Below are 17,164 nucleotides of genomic sequence, written 5' to 3' on the forward strand. Positions count from 1 at the left end.
GAGTCGGCGCGGTGCTCATTTAAGCGACGGAACCAAACACCTGCGCTTGCGCGTTCTGGCCGGACGGATGAGAGCGTGGCGACGCTTTACTCCGGAAGTGGCTGAGGATGCGGGACCGTTAACGGGAGCGGACCGGAAGTGGTGGGGAGCGGGCTGCTCCGTCGGCCTCCTCGTTGCTCTGGGGAACAATGTGGCGGAGGAGCGTCCTCCTTCCCGGGAGCTTCTGGGCTGGCCTTCGCCCGGGGGCCCGGCTGCAGAGGGCCGTGCCTTGGGGCAGGTACGGCTGCGGAGGGTGGGAAGACTCGGCACTCCTTTCCCAAGGACACCCAGATTTCTCCCTCAGGATATGTGCAGGGTCTCCTGACCCTCGGGGGGTGGGCAGCGCACAGAAATTGGAGGAGGGAGGAAAGCTCGGTTTAGGGAAGCTTTTAATATTGTATTTTCATATTTTGCTGGAAGCCGCCCAGCCAGATGGGCAGGGTATTATTACTATTATTATTATTAATAATAATAATAATAATAATGTTGTTGTGGTTGTTAATAATACTATACAGTGGTACCTCGGGTTACATACACTTCAGGTTACATACGCTTCAGGTTACAGACTCCGCTAACCCAGAAATAGTACCTCGGGTTAAGAACTTTGCTTCAGGATGAGAACAGAAATTGCACAGTGGCAGCAGGAGGCCCCATTAGCTAAAGTGGTATCTCAGGTTAAGAACAGTTTCAGGTTAAGAACGGACCTCCGGAACGAATTAAGTACGTAACCAGAGGTACCACTGTATTCAGATACATGTCTCCCCCAGCTTCATACTTTTTGTGAGGGAAATGCAGCAAACTTGCCCACCACTGTAAAATGTGTGCTGGCCTTCAGAGAGTTAGGTAAAGGGACCCCTGACCACTAGGTCCAGTCATGGCCGACTCTGGGGTTGCGGCGCTCATCTCGCTTTATTGGCCGAGGGAGCCAGTGTAGCGCTTCCGGGTCATGTGGCCAGCATGACAAGGCCGCTTCTGGCGAACCAGAGCAGTGCACGGAAACACCGTTTACCTTCCCGCCGGAGTGGTACCTATTTATCTACTTGCACTTTGACGTGCTTTCGAACTGCTAGGTTGGCAGGAGCAGGGACCGAAAGACGGGAGCTCACCCCGTCGCGGGGATTCGAACCGCCGACCTTCTGATCAGCAAGTCCTAGGTTCTGTGGTTTAACCCACAGCGCCACCCAATAATGATGATGATGATGATGTTGTACAAGGGCAGCGTTTCCCAAACTCGGGTCTCCATCTGCTTTGGACTACAGTTCCCATCATCCCTGGTGCTGCCAGATAGTGATTGTGGGAGTTGTAGTCCAGCAACAGCTGGAGATCCAAGTTTGGGAAACGCTGTACAGTACTCCTTCGGGTAGTGATAAAGCGGGATATGAAATCCAAACCCTTCTACTACTACTACTAGTGGAGAAGGTCTTGCACTGCCTTCCACTACTAATGTGTTGGGTTGGTTGAGTCTGCGCCTCGAGCACTGCAGTCTTGTTGTACGTGGTGCTACCATGTCTTCATTTGCCATGGGAATTGGGTTGTACAAAAGAATTTCTGAGCTTTGTAATGATTTATTTTGAAATCTTCAAGATAAAATATTTTAATTTCCTGTTAATTGTGTTGCTTTATATTTGAGTTTCTTCCGTAATGTTTTATTCCGTGTTGTTTTATTCAATATTTTAATTTAGGTTGTAAACCCCTTTCAGATTAAAAATATAAAGTGGTATAGAAATGAGTAGTAATAATAATAATAATAACCCCCACTTTCCATATCATTTTAGTAAGACACACAAGTACCTAGGCACCAGCCCTGTTTTGTGTACCAAAGAAGATGACCCTACTCCTCCAGTCAATATTAAAGATACAGAGACTTCACCAAACCAGGAGAACAAACTGCAAGCAACCACAAAGAAGAACTTGCTAAATATCATTAGTGAAATGAAAGTAGAAATCAGTACAAAGAAGAAGTTCCAGATGTTGAAAGCCCAGAAGATTAAGGATCAAACAACGAACTTGCCAGAAAATATGGAGAGTACAAGTAGCATGTTCCAGAAAGCTACAGAAGACAAAGCTAAGAGGTAACTCTCTGGATGCATGTCTCTCATTCTCTTTGTTCATAAGTATCATGGATTTTGGAAAGTACATTCATTGGGAGGTGTAGCTAAGAATGTTATCAACTCCCAGAGAAAAATATGGACTGCTTGATAACAGGGCAACAATAGACATGAGATCTGTCCCTTTCAGACAGAATGAACCACTTTTGTAAAAGGCTGAGAGGAGGGACCTCCATTTATGCCCCCTTTTTTGGTTTTTCTGTAGAAAGTTGCTTCTTTGTTGGTCCTAGATAATACATTATGAACTATCCTCCTTTGTTGTTGTTGTTTAGTCATTTAGTCATGTCCGACTCTTCGTCTTCTTGATGTCTTCTGCTTCTGTTAGGTCCTTACCACTTTTGTCCTTTATTATGGTAATCTTTGTACGAAATGTTCCTTTCATATCTCCAATTTTCTTGAACAGATCTCTGGTTCTTCCCATTCTGTTGTTTTCCTCTATTTCTTTGCATTGCTCGTTTAAGAAGGCCTTCTTGTCTCTCCTTGCTATTTTTTGGAAATCTGCATTCGATTTCCTGTATCTTTCACTTTCTCCCTCGCATTTTCCTTGCCTCCTCTCCCCCGCTATTTGTAAGGCCTCGTTGGACAGCCACTTTGCTTTCTTGCATTTCCTTTTCATTGGGATGGTTTTCGTTGCTGCCTCCTGTATTACGAGCCTCCATCCATAGTTCTTCAGGCACTCTGTCCAGCAAATCTAAATCCTTAAACCTGTTCCTCACTTCCACTGTGTATTCATAAGGGATTTGATTTAGATTGTATCTTACCGGCTTACTATCCTCCTAGATATTGGCAAGGCTGGTGTGTGAAAAAGCTAAGAGAGTGGGCTTCTCCCACATTACCACAGCAGTGCAGAAAGGAGCTGTCCCGGTTAAGCTCTTCTGTTGTTGGATTCTCAACATTCATCAACCCCAGCCACCATAGCCAATAGTCAGGGATGTTAGGTGTTGCAGTCCAGCAATATCTGGAAGGTTGCAGGTTCCCTAACTCCTGGCCTAGGGGGATCATGTTGATATTTTAGCAGGTAGTTACAAACTTGAGTCCACCAAACATGCTTTCTTCTACTTTATTAGCCGTATTAAAATAGGCAGTATTAGAAAACATGTAGTAATTACACAGTAGCTTGTCTAACTGTGTCTATTTTCATATGAATACAATGTGGGAAACAATGAGCAAAGGAAAAATACAACCTGTTGTTTTAATCTGTTTTGGCCCAGTATACCTGAAGGAGCGTCTCCACCCCCATCGTTCTGCCCAGACACTGAGGTCCAGCTCTGAGGGCCTTCTGGTGGTTCCCTCACTGTGAGATGTGAGGTTACAGGGAACCAGACAGAGGGCCTTCTCAGTGGAACGCCCTCCCATCAGATGTCAAGGAAATAAACAACTACCTGACTTTTAGAAGACATCTGAAGGCAGCCCTGTTTAGGGAAGTTTTTAATATTTGATGTTTTATTCTGTTTTTTATCTGTTGGGAGCTTCCCAAAGTAGCTGGGGAAACCTAGCCAGATGGGTGGGGTATAAATAATAAATAATAATTGTTGTTGTTGTTATTCCAACAGTGAAACACTCAATCCAGAGCTGGTGGCAGCTGCCTCTGCTGTTGCATCGTCCCTCCCTTTTGACAGGAAAAGGACAGTTTCAGAATTGGTTCAACTACTGAAAAAGCAGAAGGAAGTCACTGATGCACGTAAAAGCGAAGAAGTAACTGACATAAGGTTTGCAAACTACATGCTGTTCCCAATAGTATATTGTGATATTTGTCACACTGTTGGTCAAAAAACAAAGTGAAGAAGGTTGCTGATCTTTGATTTGCTTTGCTTTAAAGTGTGCACCCTGCTTTTGGAGATGAAGGACTATAAGTGGCTTTATATATAGAAATTATGGTTTTATTATGATGCTTTGAATAGGTTAAGGTAAAGGACCGCTGGATGGTTAAATCCAGTCAAATTTGACTATGGAGTGTGGCACTCATCTCCGCTTTCAGGCCGAGGGAGTCAGTGTTTGTCCACTGACAGCTTTTCCGGGTCATGTGGCCAGCATGACTAAATTGTTTCTGGCACAACGGGATACCATGATGAGTGCCAAAGTGCACAGAAATGCTGTTTACTTTCCCGCCACAGCAGTTCCTATTTATTTACTTGCGCTGGTATGCTTTCGAACTGCTAGGTTGGCAGGAGCTGGGACAAAACAACAGGAGCTCATTCCGTCACGCAGATTTGAACTGCTTACCTTACAATCAGCAAGCCCAAGAGGCTCGGTGGTTTAGACTACAGCACCACCTATGTCCCTAATGCTTTGAATACACAATAAACATCTTATTTTTTGTTTTACCTATTCAAGAGAAGCAACATTTAAACACAAATTTATGGGCTAGCTTTGTCAGTGTTTCAAAACCATGGCTGCTTCCTGTCTTAAGTGTAACTGTCGCAAGCATGATGTTTGTGAACTGCCGTATCACAATCGTGATTCAGAGCCATTAGTTATAAGCAACTACTACAAGATCTCTTTCCTCCTGACTCCAGGTTTTCTCCATACTCACGGCGACCACACTTGTGCTATGAAATTTCATTCCATTTCAATTTTTCCAGTTTGAGATAATCCCTTTAATAGTGCCTAATCTCCAGAGCCTAGGGCTTGCTAATCTAAAGGTCGGCGGTTTGAATCCCTGTGATGGGATGAGCTCCCGTTGCTCAGTCCCTGCTCCTGCCAACAGCAGTTCAAAGCACAAAGTACAAGTAGATAAATAGGTACCACTCCTGCGGGAAGGTAAACGGTGTTTCCGTGCGCTGCTCTGGTTCTCCAGAAGCGGCTTAGTCATGCTGGCCACATGACCTGGAAGCTGTACGCCGGCTCCCTCGGCCAATAAAGCGAGATGAGCGCTGCAACCCCCGAGTCGTCTGCAACTGGGCTTATGGTCTGGGGTCTCTTTACCTTTACCTTTAATCTCCAGCCCAGATACTATATATTAGCAGTAAGAATAACAGTGCCTTGTGGCACCTGAAAGGCTAGCAGAATTTTTAAGCTATTCCTTTGGAAGATATAATAGCAGTGTTTCCTAACTCAATGACATCCCCATATTTTATTAGAATTCTCTTATTTCCCTCCTAACTGTCTAATAAGAATGATGCATAAAAAAGGTTTTGTTACTGGGCACTACTGGTTGCTCTTATCCAAGTTAAATATTTGCCTTTTAGCAAAATCTTTTGGCACTTCTCCATTATAGTTCCCTATCAAATAAAACAGTGGCTGTGTTAATATCCACCAATCCCATTTTAAGTACCAAGTAGGCTAGGTCTATTGCACAACCCTCTTTCATAAGGGCTAGTTACCTTTTCAGATATAAATAAGGGGATCACTGCTGTACCTTCTTAATTATGGGCTCATTCAGAACTTCCTTTTGTGCCACACTTCGCAGGCACAGTTCCACACTTAAAAGCCCTGTGTCTGAGCCATAACTGTCAACTTACAGATTTGAAAATAAGGGATCAGCAGCCAAAATAAGGGATTTTCCAAGCACAGGTATGTTCAACTTCTGAGCCCACCCAAGCCAAAGGCAGAAAGCCCAGCCAGCAGCCAAACGAAGCCTCAAGCGGTGGTTCCCACAGCGCAGCAACCCGGCAAAGGGGATGCAGCAAGGAAAACCACCGTCACCTCTCCGCTGGGAAGCGCTGAGCCAAGGCGAGTCCTCAGGCAACACGGCCGATTTGATCAGCACAAGGCATGCAAGCTCCATCCCCCAGTCATTCTTAGACTCCTTATTGAGTGAGCAACGCAGCCAAGCAACACAGTTGGAGCCTCTCTCCTCCCTGGCCGGCAGGCAGGGAGGGAGAGGAGCTGCTTCCTTTGAAACCTGGGAAATTTAAGGGACATCATCAATAAGGGACAGCAGCGGCACACGGCACTGGGATAAGGGACTTTTCCGCCAAATAAGGGACGGTTGACAGCTATGGTCTGAGCGGTTTGGTTTGGTTTTTGTCCTTGGCCTGCACTTTCCTTAGGAAAACCCATGTTTTACTGCTGAATCAGGGCAAACGGCAATAGGTTTTGCCATTTACTCTGTTTCAGTGGTAAAATGCAGGTTTACCCAGGGAAAGTGCTGGGACGAAAAGCAAACGAAAAACACCATTTGGAAAGGGAGCTTTCTGCCAGTAAATCATAGCTAAGCTGTTCTCCGTTTGTAGTAGCATGTATTACCAGTGGGTGTCACTGCTTTACAGAGTCTTCATCCATCAGTTTGTTTTGCAGAAGAGGAAGCACTGAATGTTTGCTAAATGGAAATAACAACAGTGCAGAATTTTGAGGAGGAATGAGGTTTCTCTCAGTGAGTGGAAATTATGGCATCATTTTACAAAACATCAAAAGGTTGAGCTTCATTACAAACAAAATCTAGAATTTAGGAGACATCCTGAATGTCCCAGCCTTCACATTAAAGGTGATAGTTATTATTCCAAGAAATTTATGATCTTTACGATCCAGTTTGACAAGATTTAATGATCTGATGAATCCCACCCCACCCCCCCGCAAGCAAGAAATCTGGGCCTTGTCTGTGTAACATGTATCTTGTTGACTTCCAGCTCAGAGGTTTAGTCTGTCCACAGAAAGTGAGGCATGTTGCAAGGCAGTAACATTTTGCTTGGAGGAAAGAAGAGCTTCTTTCAAAGGAGTTTGCTCTTCTTGTTACTATGACTGCCAAGAAAGATGCACGGATAGCCACATGATGAAGGAAGCAAACTGTACCATCCTTGCCAGGTCAACTTAACTGTGATTTTTTTTCTGATTTGGTCATCACACTGACCACAAGTGATGACAACAACAAGAGCAGAGTCTAGCACTCTTGTTTTTTTCCACAGTCAGAATCTAATGAAATGATTGAATTTCATTTCATTGTTGAGTAAGGAAAGCATTCAAACACCAGGCTGTGCTATCCTGGCTTTTGCTGCCAGATAGATATTCAGATCTGATACTTCTGGAGAAGTATTCTTTCTAAATATTTTCCAAGAACATTTTTGTCAAATATATTCAAATCAGAGTCTTTTTGTGTGTATATGTTCAGAATGAGGGTGGTTTGCAATCTGCTTACTGTCAGAGAGAAAATAATGATCATTCTCTTTGCCCAAGTATTTATTTAAATCCTGTATACTTGTCATATCCTGGCCGATGTTCTAGACAGCTCTTGATCATCATAAACCACCTTGGATCATTGTGATCTTGACACTCTTGCTACAGTCTCACTTGGAGTTGTCTGAACTGTGTGTTAAGAGGCAATTGCTCCTTGTCTGTTGAAGGTTTGGCCCTTACATTAGTAGGCCTCATTGCCCTTCTCCCTCCCACACTCCCTAAGGAGAAAGGAGGGTCTCCCCCTTACCTCAAAATACCCACTGAAGAGATGCAGTGTGTGGTTTAGCAATCACACGCCAAAGGAAACCCTGCCTCCAAACCCACTTCTCTCTACCTTGTGACCACCTTGGCCTACAAATGGTGGCTACTGAGGAGGCATTTTTCAGTCCCTGTCTGCTTACTTTTGTCAGCCATCACAATTAAATCTCCCTTTCATTCTTGATCCTGCCTTGCATTTGTGTGCTACTGTCTGCTACCAGCGAAGACATGTGTTCTGAGGGAGCAGTAGGATGTTTTACTCAGACACCCATATTTTTGTGCAAGAATTAAGGAAGTGCAGAGCCTCCTATTCCGCCCCCCCCCCCTTGATCACTCCTCTAGCACAGTGTTCCCCAACCTTGGGCCTCCAGCTGTTTTTGGACTACATTTCCCATCATCCTTGACCACTGGTCTTACTAGCGAGGGATGATGGGAGTTGTAGTCCAAAAAACAGCTGGAGGCCCAAGGTTGGGGAACACTGCTCTAGCACATCTATACACAGAAACCCATTTTACCATTGTGAGATGAGAAAGTAAATGGCTTGAACAGGAGCAACAGAATATTGCACTGAAACTCACAGATCGTGCCACAGAGCTCATAGCAGCAATAATAATAATAATAATAATAATAATAATAATAATTTATTATTTATACCCCGCCCATCTGGCTGGGTTTCCCCACCCACTCTGGGCGGCTTCCAACAAAACACTAAAATACAATAACCTATTAAGCATTAAAAGCTTCCCTAAACAGGGCTGCCTTTAGATGTCTTCTAAAGGTTTGGTAGTTATTTTTCTCTATGACATCTGGTGGGAGGGCGTTCTACAGGGCGGGTGCCACTACCGAGAAGGCCCTCTGCCTGGTTCCCTGTAACTTGGCTTCTCGCAGCGAGGGAACCGCCAGAAGGCCCTCGGCGCTGGACCTCAGTGTCTGGGCAGAACGATGGAGGTGGAGACGCTGCTTCAGGTATACTGGACCTAGGCCTTTTAGGGCTTTAAAGGTCAGCACCAACACTTTGAATTGTGCTCGGAAATGTACTGGGAGCCAGTGTTTTAGCAGGGTTTTGATATGGTGATGATAGTGGCAAATGTGGTTCACTTCTCTGCTGCCATTGCAGTCAGCATGCTGTTGTTGACTGGAAACAATTGGGTGATGAGGGGCCTGTGAACTACCTGAACTGCATCACCTGGAGGGGAAGTAATTTACAGGTCTTACCAGCCAGCCAGGTGGAGCCTAAGCCTGAGGCACTGCCTGCTTGTCACTCCTGCAGTTTTACTTTTATGACCCTTGAGAATGTGTTGACTAGTGCTTAGGACTAGCTATGCCATCACATATAGCCTGGATCCCTTTCTCTACTTGAGAATTGACTGTTTCAAAGTGTTCTGTGTGCTGCTTCCTTCACGAGTAGGAAGTTTTGCTTGATGTAAAGCTCTTAATTCTTCTCAGAAGTTGGGAAGTATGTGTATAGTCAAACTGCGTTGATGTAGCTGAACTGGTGAGAGAGTCAGTTTTATTGTATGTAGCCAAAGGCCTTTACAGTAGATGACAGTGAATAAAAGGAAACTTTCATCTAAAATCATGCATAGCTGCACTGATTATCTGCTGGCATCCATGCTCAATTCAGTGTACAAGATTAAATTAACAAGTTCTGCTAGCAAGGGCTTTTGCTAGTGCAATAAGGCTTTCCCCCTTTCCTCCCCCCTCCCTGGTTCTGGGTTTGGGGAGAATCTCCAGAACCAGGGAGTTGGAGGAAAGCGGGTATTGTTCTGTCTGGCAAGCTTAAATGTTTGTGTTTGTCATAGCCCTATGCTGAATTCTTCCTAATACGCTCTTACTGACCTACAATGCCCTTCAAAGTCTGCAATCTGCATATCTAGGAAACGAATTCTTCCCACGAATGCTCTCTTCCTTCTCCACCTTTTCAGATCTGTTGTTAGAAAACAAAACATCGGGGGGGGGGAGAGCAAGGCTTTCTCTATAGCAGCAGTCCAAACGTTTTAAAAGTTATGCCCTTGTAACAGCTATATGTCTCAGTTGACATGTGGAGGAAATCCATGTTCTAGTTCTAGCAAGATTTTTAGGGAGTGGAGCACCCCGTGACATTGCTGCTTTGGGTGATTGGTTCAGGGGTGTGGATGGTAACCTTAAGCATTTTACTGCAGGCTAATTATATTGTAGGGATGCGGGTGGCGCTGTGGGTTAAACCACAGAGCCTAGGACTTGCCGATCAGAAGGTCGGCGGTTCGAATCCCCGCGACGGGGTGAGCTCCCGTTGCTTGGTCCCTGCTCCTGCCAACCTAGCAGTTCGAAAGCACGTCAAAGTGCAAGTAGATAAATAGGTACCACTCCGGCGGGAAGATAAATGGTGTTTCCGTGCGCTGCTCTGGTTCACCAGAAGCGGCTTAGTCATGCTGGCCACATGACCTGGAAGCTGTACGCCGGCTCCCTCGGCCAATAAAGCGAGATGAGCGCCGCAACCCCAAAGTCGGCCACGACTGGACCTAATGGTCAAAGGTCCCTTTACCTTTACCTAATTATATTGTAAACTGAGAATTATTTTGTTAAACTGGGAAACAGGTGGGAGATACGGGGTGTGTGTGGGTTTTTTAACGTAACCGAATATCACAGGAAGGTAGATAATGTGAAAAGAGTATTGCTGGGCTGTACTGAGCATGTTTCTTAACAGACACTGATCTTAATTTCAGCAACATCGTTGCAAACATGAAGATTGGGAGGAATCCACTGGCAAGGGATGCTGCTAGCCCAACCAATCAAATTCGGTTTGATGATGATGGACGAGGTTTTATGCATGAAAGAACACTTGCTGGTAGAATGAGAAGGTACTTTTTCTAGTGTTCCTTGGCATATTCTACTTCCTGATAGAAAGCATCTTTGTTACACTCAAAAGGGGTTATACGGTGATGGTCAAATGCCAGTTGGCACATTCAGTGAAAGATGGCTGAATAGGAGGGACTGCGCTGTGTTTGAGATCAGATGACATCCAGAGCATTTAGTCTGAAAGCCCTATCCTACAACCCCCCTTGGGTGTTAAGATCAGCAGAGAGGGGCCTTCTTGGGAGTTCCAATGCCCTAAGAAGTTTATTTATTTATTTTCATTTATTTTTATAAATTTTCCAAAAAAATTAAACAAACAAACATACATACATCCTGTTTGAATCTTGGTAACATTATTAAGTGACTTCCTCAAATCCCCTTGGTTGAATTTCATTATATATCCGTTTAACAGTTTTCCAAAATCAATTTTCTCAAAAAATTAACTCGATCACTTAACATCTTTCATTCTTTCTAATTTAGCTTTAAACATCTTAAATCCTATCTTTACATATTTTAATCCTAAGCCTATCTAATATTTGCAAGCTTTTCCAGTTCAGTTATTTTAACATATTTAACTAAATAGTCTTTAAATTTTGTCCGTTCTTCCTGGTACTCCTCCTCCTCCTGGTCACGGACTCTTCCATTCAGGTTGGCTAGCTCCGAAAAGTCCATCATCTTCATCTGTTGGTACTTCTTGTGTTTTCCAATTCTTCGCTAACAAAATTCTTGCTACGGTTGTGTCCTAAGCCAGTGTGGTGTAGTGGTTAAGAGCGGTAGATTCATAATCTGGTGAACTGGGTTCGCCTCCCCGCTTCTCCACTTACAGCTGCTGGGTGACCTTGGGCTAGTCACACTTCTCTGAAGTCTCTCAGCCCCCCTCACTTCACAGAGTGTTTGTTATGGGGGAGGAAGGGAAAGGAGAATGTTAGCCGCTTTGAGACTCCTTCGGGTAGTGATAAAGCCGGATATCAAATCCAAACTCTTCTTCTTCTTCTAAGAAGTTTTTTTTAAAAAAAATAATTTTTATTAAGTTTCCATTTACCAAATTAAACATATCAAACCAATTAATCCAAATTATAACAATACACATCATATAATCCAGTTATTTCCCAATTGTAGATTTTTTGTGGGGGTACCCATGCTTCTTGATCGGCCGGAGTCCAATCCTCGAATATTTCTGCTGCTTTCATATTTAGAATGATATTTTCAGTCCCTCTTCACGATCCTTGTCGTTACTCATTTTCCTTTCCATTCGCCTCCAAATTATCTCCGCAAGTGGGTTAAAAAAACAATTATTTATATTTCTGTGTGGATTCTATATTGCTCTCTCGTGAATCACTCTCATCCAATAGTCCAGGTGTTTCCACTCGAGCGGGCAATCGCCATCTTGTCATTCCGATGAAATACAGTCTAAAAGCCCACTCGTTAACTTTCCAGACCTGTTGCATCGTAAATTAGTCTTTTCCAGGAGGGCTGCCCCTTCCAGTTCACAGTCCCATCCAGATAACAAATCTTCGGCTCGCCCTCCCTAAGACCAAACTCCCTGCAACAGATGTCTGTCCTTCTGTATCAAATCTCAATTCTTGTTGCGTCACAAAGAGAGCCTTTGTTTTTCCAAGTCCTTCACAGAATAAAACCTTTGAATTCATATTATTTTCCCCCACACAGCTCATTTTTAACCCCATTTGCCAATTAGTTATTGTGACGGATCTTCTAAGGGGGGGCGTTATTAAGTAATCACATGAAACAAAAAATAAAAAGTCGTCCCCCCCCTTTCCGTTCCGTTGCCTTCCACATACCAGCATGTCTGTAGTCCTTTTTTTTGTAGTACTTTGATGTAATCTTCCGTCTCAATCTTCCTTTCAGTGGCAAAATTATTAGCAGATAAAACCTCCAGCCTCTCTCGAAGCATGGGCGTTAGCTTTCTCCAAATTTTTCCTTTTAAGTAACGCAACTAGTTTCGCTCCTGGAAGCAGCTTCGGAGGAGTGCCGAGACCCGCCGAGGGTTATGCACCCAGTGCTTCGCACCCCCTCCTTCTTCCGAACTCGGGGGTGATTTATGGCAACCGCGGGTGAAAACTCCGTCTTTCCATTCCCTGGAGAGACGAAATGGACTGATTTACTCCCCATAATCAGCCTCAAATTACCTCGTGCGGGCTGGATAGATGGTATTATCCGCCATCTTCCAAGGCGCCCCTAGCGGCCCCCCCCCTCTTCTAAGAAGTTTAGGTGTTGTTGACCAGGAGAAGGCATTCTCTGTGGCAGCTCCTCTGTTGTCGAATTCCCTCCCTACAGAGGTACACCTGCCACCTTCATTATATACCTTCTACCATATGGTGAATACTTGGCCTTTGACACATGGGACATGTGTTTTGGGGACCCACCCTATTCCTGTGACTAGTTTGCTTTAAATTTATTTCATGCTGAATTTTGGATTGTTGTGAGTTACCCCGGGTCCTGGGCAGGTAATAAACATTTTGTTGTTTAGTCGTTTAGTCATGTCCGACTCTTCGTGACCCCCTGGACCAGAGCATGCCAGGCACTCCTGTCTTCCACTGCCTCCCGCAGTTTGGTCAGACTCATGTTTGTAGCTTCGAGAACACTGTCCAACCATCTGTCTAATAAATATAATAAATAATAACAAATTCCTATGTAGCTCTGGGCTCACTACCTCTGAGAAGTGGAGCAGTGTTTTGGCCTAAATACAATTTTATAAACAACTTTTGAAATCTTAGTAGTCTTGGTAAATTACTTGCATTTGTTTGGAGAGTACAGAACAATGCAGACCATTGAATCCTGCCCTCAACCACTGGGAATTTTCTTATTCAACAAGCCCTCTGGTTTTTTGAAGCTTCATCATTCCTTGCCTGTGCACTTGCAAGTGTATCTTTGTAGTCATAAGGTCTAGGAGATTGTTTTATTCATTAAGAACAGGAACACAAAGTAGTATAAACAGGCTGTTCAGTAAGTGCATATTCTGGCATCACATTTAGAAACTCACCTGGGTTTGTGCAATACAGATTAACAGTGCTATCCCCAGTGGAACCCGAGGCAGAACACTATGACACTATTATTGCTATTTTAATAGATTTCCCCCCTATTTTTTTACCTAGAAAAGGACTGTTTTCAGGGAAAAGACTTGATATTTTTACTCCTACTTCTGAAACAGAAGAAGCACTTGAAACAGGTGAGTTGAAAAACGGTAGGAACAAAAAAGCAAACAAGATAATTTAATATAACAAAACTCAACCTGTGGCAATACAGTGTTGCCCTAGGGAAGTGACTTGTGTGCTATGTCTCCATAGCTTAGAAAAGACGAATTTCTTAATGGAATCTGGTTCTCAAAGCTGCCTCACTGTAAAACGAATAATTTTGATGCTGGAGAAAATTAATAATTGTGTGCGAATCTTTGTGTGCAGCTCAACATTTGTGGCGATTTCATTGGTATGTTTTGGGCGGCCAGCTTAAAGCTGCGCATCCATGCGGTACAAAAAGCTGGGTTTGCAGTCAACACTGCACATTCCTGGCTGCAAAGGAAGAATTGGAAGCACCTTTAGAGCATGCGTGCAGCGCTTTCCTTTGAAGTTGGGTCACCTGACATAATGATTGACAGGTGATTGTTGGGTGGGCGGTCTCACCCCCATCAAATCCTGATCCACAGGACCTGCGGGAGCTCAGAATCTGAGCCACTAGCTAGCTGTTGTTCACCGTCCTGGCTGTACATCATAGAAATAGAGTTCATTGAACTTAATGGACTTTTTACTATTTACTAGATTGTGCCGAAGAAAGCTGCCAGTTTTCTTATATTAGTTGCACACAGTTAACACAATGTGTATAAAATTTGTCTAGAAGTGCTAAATACTAGTTTTTCCTCCAATCTGAATTGGGGAGAAATATATGATTTATTAAGAATCCAAATATTTGATCCTAAGTTGTTGTAAAGGTTTGTTTCTGGGGTTAGATGGGATTTTTTGGGGGGTGGTGGTTCTTGAAGGCCTCTCATCAACCTCCCTCAAGCTCTTTCACACTTTTGAATACATTCAGTTGCTTACATGTGGAATTCACAATCCACAAAATCTGTACTGCTAGAACCGCCCAATTGTATCCCAACTTTCTTAGAAGAGAGAAGGATGAAATTCCTGATACATTATTTTGTTTCCAGGTAATTAAGTCCTTTGACGTTTATGTTGAACTAGATACTGTGGACCTACTTCAGAGAAAATGGGGACCTTTCATTGGGACTGAAGCATATGACAACTTTTTCTATATTGTGCTCCTGTTCCATATAATAGTAACAATGATATCAAGCAAACACCCATTCCCTTTCATGCCAAATTCTGAAAATATTGTGATTTCTGTTAATCCAACCAGTCTTGAGGCTAGTAAAGTACAGGCAACTCTGTGTGGAAAATGAGGAGAAAAAGCCATGTGCTGATATTTTAATATGGCCTGAGAATAAGTTTGTTTTCATAATTCTGGCACTGAATGGGCTTATATTGCAGCAGCACAAAGAAGCAGCTATTACAGACTTTTGAAACTACAGCTCTTCCAGGTTTTGTTAAAGTTAGCAATCCTGATTGTTTTTTTGTCATCTCCAGCCACCAGCAATTGCATGGCAAATGTTGGCTTGTTGGCTTATTTGTTTCCTTTTATAAACAGTGACACCACCAACACTTTGGGATCTGGAGCTTGCTAAAGAAATTGAAGCTGTCTGTCAGCAAGGACCTCAGAATGGCTTTGAGGAGATGATACAGTGGACTAAGGAGGGGAAACTATGGGAATTTCCCATCAACAACGAAGCTGGTATGTGCCTTGAAAAGTTCTTGGCTTGTCCGGTTTTGCTTTCTTCGGCATTTTCTTCAGAAATTTTGGACTATAACTCTTCATCAGCTTTAGCCAGCACAGGGCTTGGTGGGAATTGTAGTTCAAAATATGTGGAGGGCACCAGGATGGGGAAGGTTGTACTGTACTAATTTATCAAAGATGTGAGGAATTGCTCTTGGAAGTTTCATACTAGGTTTTGTTTTGTTTTTATAATCTTTATGGGGGAAAATGAAGTATAAAATTATAAGCGTACAAGGCAAAATAAGACATGAAAAGAATAGAATAAAAAAAAACACCCGTGTAAAAAAACAAAACAAAAACAGTATAAATATTATATGATGGTTATTGTAGCTAACCTAAACTTAACCTAATGCAGTGTTTATAGAAGTGAATTCCAAATATCATAAAATTTGTCCATGGCAAGTCTACGTTTGTATGCATCTGGTTCAAGAGTTGCAACTTTGTACATATCTTCTATCCATTCATTGAAGGGAGCTGAAAACACAGTACTTCCAAATGAACACAGTTCACACATCAAGGGATGGCCTATCACTGGGGGGGCCAACTCCCAAGAGGCTGCGATCTACTCACAAAGTTAAAAACTGGCAGTGAAAAAGGCAAAGTTGTTGAGCTTTTTTTAGGAAGGAAAGCACTTTCAGGTCAAAGTGTTTTTAAGGGAGGAGGAAAGCCCTGTTTTTTAGGACTGCAAGGAAAAAAGCTTATTTTTGGGGAACCAAAGTTGTTGAGCTGCTTTGGGGGGAGCCAGTGATCTACCATAGATGTCCAGTGATCTACCGGTAGATCACAATCTACCCGTTGGATGCGCTTGGCCTATCAAATAATAAATACACTTTGCAGTTCAGTCACAAGCGGGGCCATAATCTTATTATATATGGTAGAAGCATAGTAAATTTAAATTACCAGGAGCAATGTAGCAGAGCAGTGGTTCGCCTCAAAATACTTTAAAAGCCTTTCTTCCCCCTAACCAGTCAGTTGTTACACTGAATTTTAAAGCTGTTTTGCATTTTAAAAGACTTAAAACATCAAGATGGCTTTTTAAAGTTCAGGAATATCAATTAATATGGATAACTTAAGCTTTTAAGCCATTTAGTGATGCATTTCCTAATTCTGGTGTTTTGCTAAATTGATTTAACGAAACAAAATTCATAGGCATTTCATGACTTGGTCAGAGGATCTTTAATTCTTGGTGAAGCAAATTAGTTCTGTGACTGGAATAAATTACATGACTCAATAAAATGGATTCGAGTAGCTCCACTGAAATCAATGGAATTCATGGTAGTCATGACTCAGTCCCATAGATCAGTGAGTTTACTGTAAGTATGGCTAAGTTTGGATCCCACTTTATACATATTTTGCAATTTCAACATTTTCTGGGGCAAAATAATGGTGGCAAGGAAGGGGATGGTATATATGGAAGATAAATCCCACTAAACCTTTTCTGTGTTCATTCTCTGGCTAACAGCTTAACTGTTAATTTTGCCGTGATCTGACAGTTATTGTGGTTGACTTTGTTAGGACTTGAAGATGATGCAGAATTTTATGAGCATATATTTCTGGATAAATACTTGGAAGACTTCCCCAAGGAGGAATCAATTCGCCATTTCATGGAACTTGTAACCTGTGGACTTTCCAAAAACCCATACTTAAGCGTTCAAGAAAAGGTAGAACATATAGCATGGTTCCGGAATTACTTCAAGGAAAAGGAAGAGTTGCTGAAGGAAATTGAAGCACATCGGAAGGAAGTCTTGCTTCAAATGGAGAATCAATCGAAGTGAAAACTTCTGAAAGAAAATGATGCGTTTATGTAAATACATATTGGACACTTACAGAAGCTAATGTGGAAAAGAGATGAACTGATAAAAAATATTATTAAAACCGCTGGTCATGGCTGTTATTTTAGGAGAAGATGGTGGTCAGCATTTCATCAATACCAAAATTGGGCAACCACTTCATAATTCTTTTTGCAG

The 17,164-nt window shown here is 42.9% G+C and overlaps 1 protein-coding gene across 2 annotated transcripts; it reads left to right on the forward strand.

The window, feature by feature from the left end:
• Positions 1-114: 114 nt before the first annotated feature.
• On the forward strand, positions 115-17,072 carry MRPS31 (mitochondrial ribosomal protein S31). Of its 2 annotated transcripts, none has more exons than XM_080999285.1 (7): positions 115-277; positions 1,815-2,111; positions 3,698-3,856; positions 10,223-10,357; positions 13,466-13,539; positions 15,012-15,155; positions 16,713-17,072. In XM_080999285.1, the coding sequence occupies exons 1-7, from the start codon at positions 189-191 to the stop codon at positions 16,970-16,972; spliced, it is 1,158 nt and encodes a 385-aa protein (XP_080855411.1). In that variant the 5' UTR covers positions 115-188; the 3' UTR covers positions 16,973-17,072. The 2 variants fall into 2 exon arrangements, with proteins under 2 accessions (XP_080855411.1, XP_080855412.1); XM_080999286.1 differs by having other exon boundaries at positions 116-277; positions 3,701-3,856.
• The last annotated feature ends 92 nt before the right edge of the window (positions 17,073-17,164 follow it).

This window comes from Podarcis pityusensis, assembly GCF_964106645.2.
Source record: "Podarcis pityusensis genome assembly, chromosome: 3".
NCBI classification, from domain to species: domain Eukaryota; kingdom Metazoa; phylum Chordata; class Lepidosauria; order Squamata; family Lacertidae; genus Podarcis; species Podarcis pityusensis.